A 1,294-nucleotide genomic window follows, 5' to 3' on the forward strand; every position below is an offset into this window, starting at 1 on the left:
CTGCGGCCCCCGGCGCCGAGCCAGCGCGGCGGCCCCGCAGCCACGCGGCCGAGCGTCCCTTCGCCTGCAGCGAGTGTGGGAAGAGCTTCCAGCACCGGGGGAACCTCATCACCCACCTGCGGGTGCACACGGGGGAGAAGCCCTTCGCCTGCACCGTCTGCGGCAAGAGCTTCAGCCAGAAGGGCGACCTGATGCGGCACCAGCGCATCCACACGGGCGAGAAGCCGTTCGAGTGCACCGTCTGCGGCAAGAGCTTCTGCTCCAAGCAGACCTTCATCCTGCACCAGCGCATCCACACCGGCGAGAAGCCCTTCTCCTGCACCGAGTGCGGCAAGAGCTTCAACCGCAAGGCCAACTTCATCACCCACCAGAAGATCCACCGCGGCGAGCGCCCCTTCATCTGTGCCGAGTGCGGCAAGGGCTTCTGCGCCAAGAAGACCTTCATCCTCCATCAGAAGATCCACGTCGGCGACCGGCCCTTCGGCTGCTCCGAGTGCGGCAAGAGCTTCAGCCGCAACGGCGACCTGACGCGGCACCAGCGCATCCACACCGGCGAGCGCCCCTTCGCCTGCGCCGACTGCGGCAAGTGCTTCAGCCACAACGGCGAGCTGATCAAGCACCAGCGCATCCACACCGGCGAGAAGCCCTTCACCTGCACCGAGTGCGGCAAGAGCTTCAACCGCAAGGGCACCCTCATCACCCACCAGCGCATCCACACCGGCGAGCGCCCCTTCGCCTGCCCCGAGTGCGGCAAGACCTTCAACCTGAAGACCACGCTGATGAAGCACAAGCGCATCCACACGGGCGAGCGTCCCTTCACCTGCCTGGAGTGCGGGAAGAGCTTCAAGTACAAGGGCAACCTCCGGACCCACCACCTCACCCACACGGTGGAGCGGGTCTACCCCTGCACCGAGTGCGGCAAGGTCTTCAGCCACAAGAAGGAGCTGACGGTGCACCAGGGCGTGCACGCGGAGGAGAGGATCCTCTCCTGCTACCGGGAGGGAGAGTCCTTCAACCCCTTCCTCCCCATGCACCCGCTCCTCATGTCCTGCACCCAGCTCCCGGTGCCGCTGGAAGCCTTGTCCAAGTACAAGTAGGAGGGCTGGCGGCAGCGGGGAGAGCCCGGCGCCCTGCCCGTGGCACGTCCCCGCGGCTGGAGCGGCGAGAGGAGGAACGGTGCCATCGCTAGAGACTTAGACCTGCTGCAGGGCCGGCGGCGGATCGGGGCCGGCGGTTTCCCCGGCTGTCGGGCGCTGTGGTGGAGCCCCGGGTCCCCGGGGAGGAGGCGCCGGCC

General features: G+C 67.6%; 1 protein-coding gene across 1 annotated transcript in view; it reads left to right on the forward strand.

The window, feature by feature from the left end:
* The window catches only part of LOC103896046 (oocyte zinc finger protein XlCOF6), a 28,376-nt gene extending 27,279 nt beyond the window's left edge, over positions 1-1,097 (forward strand). Inside the window, exon 6 of the mRNA XM_009275811.1 lies at positions 41-1,097. Within this exon, the coding sequence (XP_009274086.1) occupies positions 41-1,097 (1,057 nt within the window). The remainder of the gene's footprint in view (positions 1-40) is intronic.
* Positions 1,098-1,294: the final 197 nt, after the last annotated feature.

This window comes from Aptenodytes forsteri, unplaced genomic scaffold (genome assembly GCF_000699145.1).
Source record: "Aptenodytes forsteri isolate BGI_AS27 unplaced genomic scaffold, ASM69914v1 Scaffold475, whole genome shotgun sequence".
NCBI classification, from domain to species: domain Eukaryota; kingdom Metazoa; phylum Chordata; class Aves; order Sphenisciformes; family Spheniscidae; genus Aptenodytes; species Aptenodytes forsteri.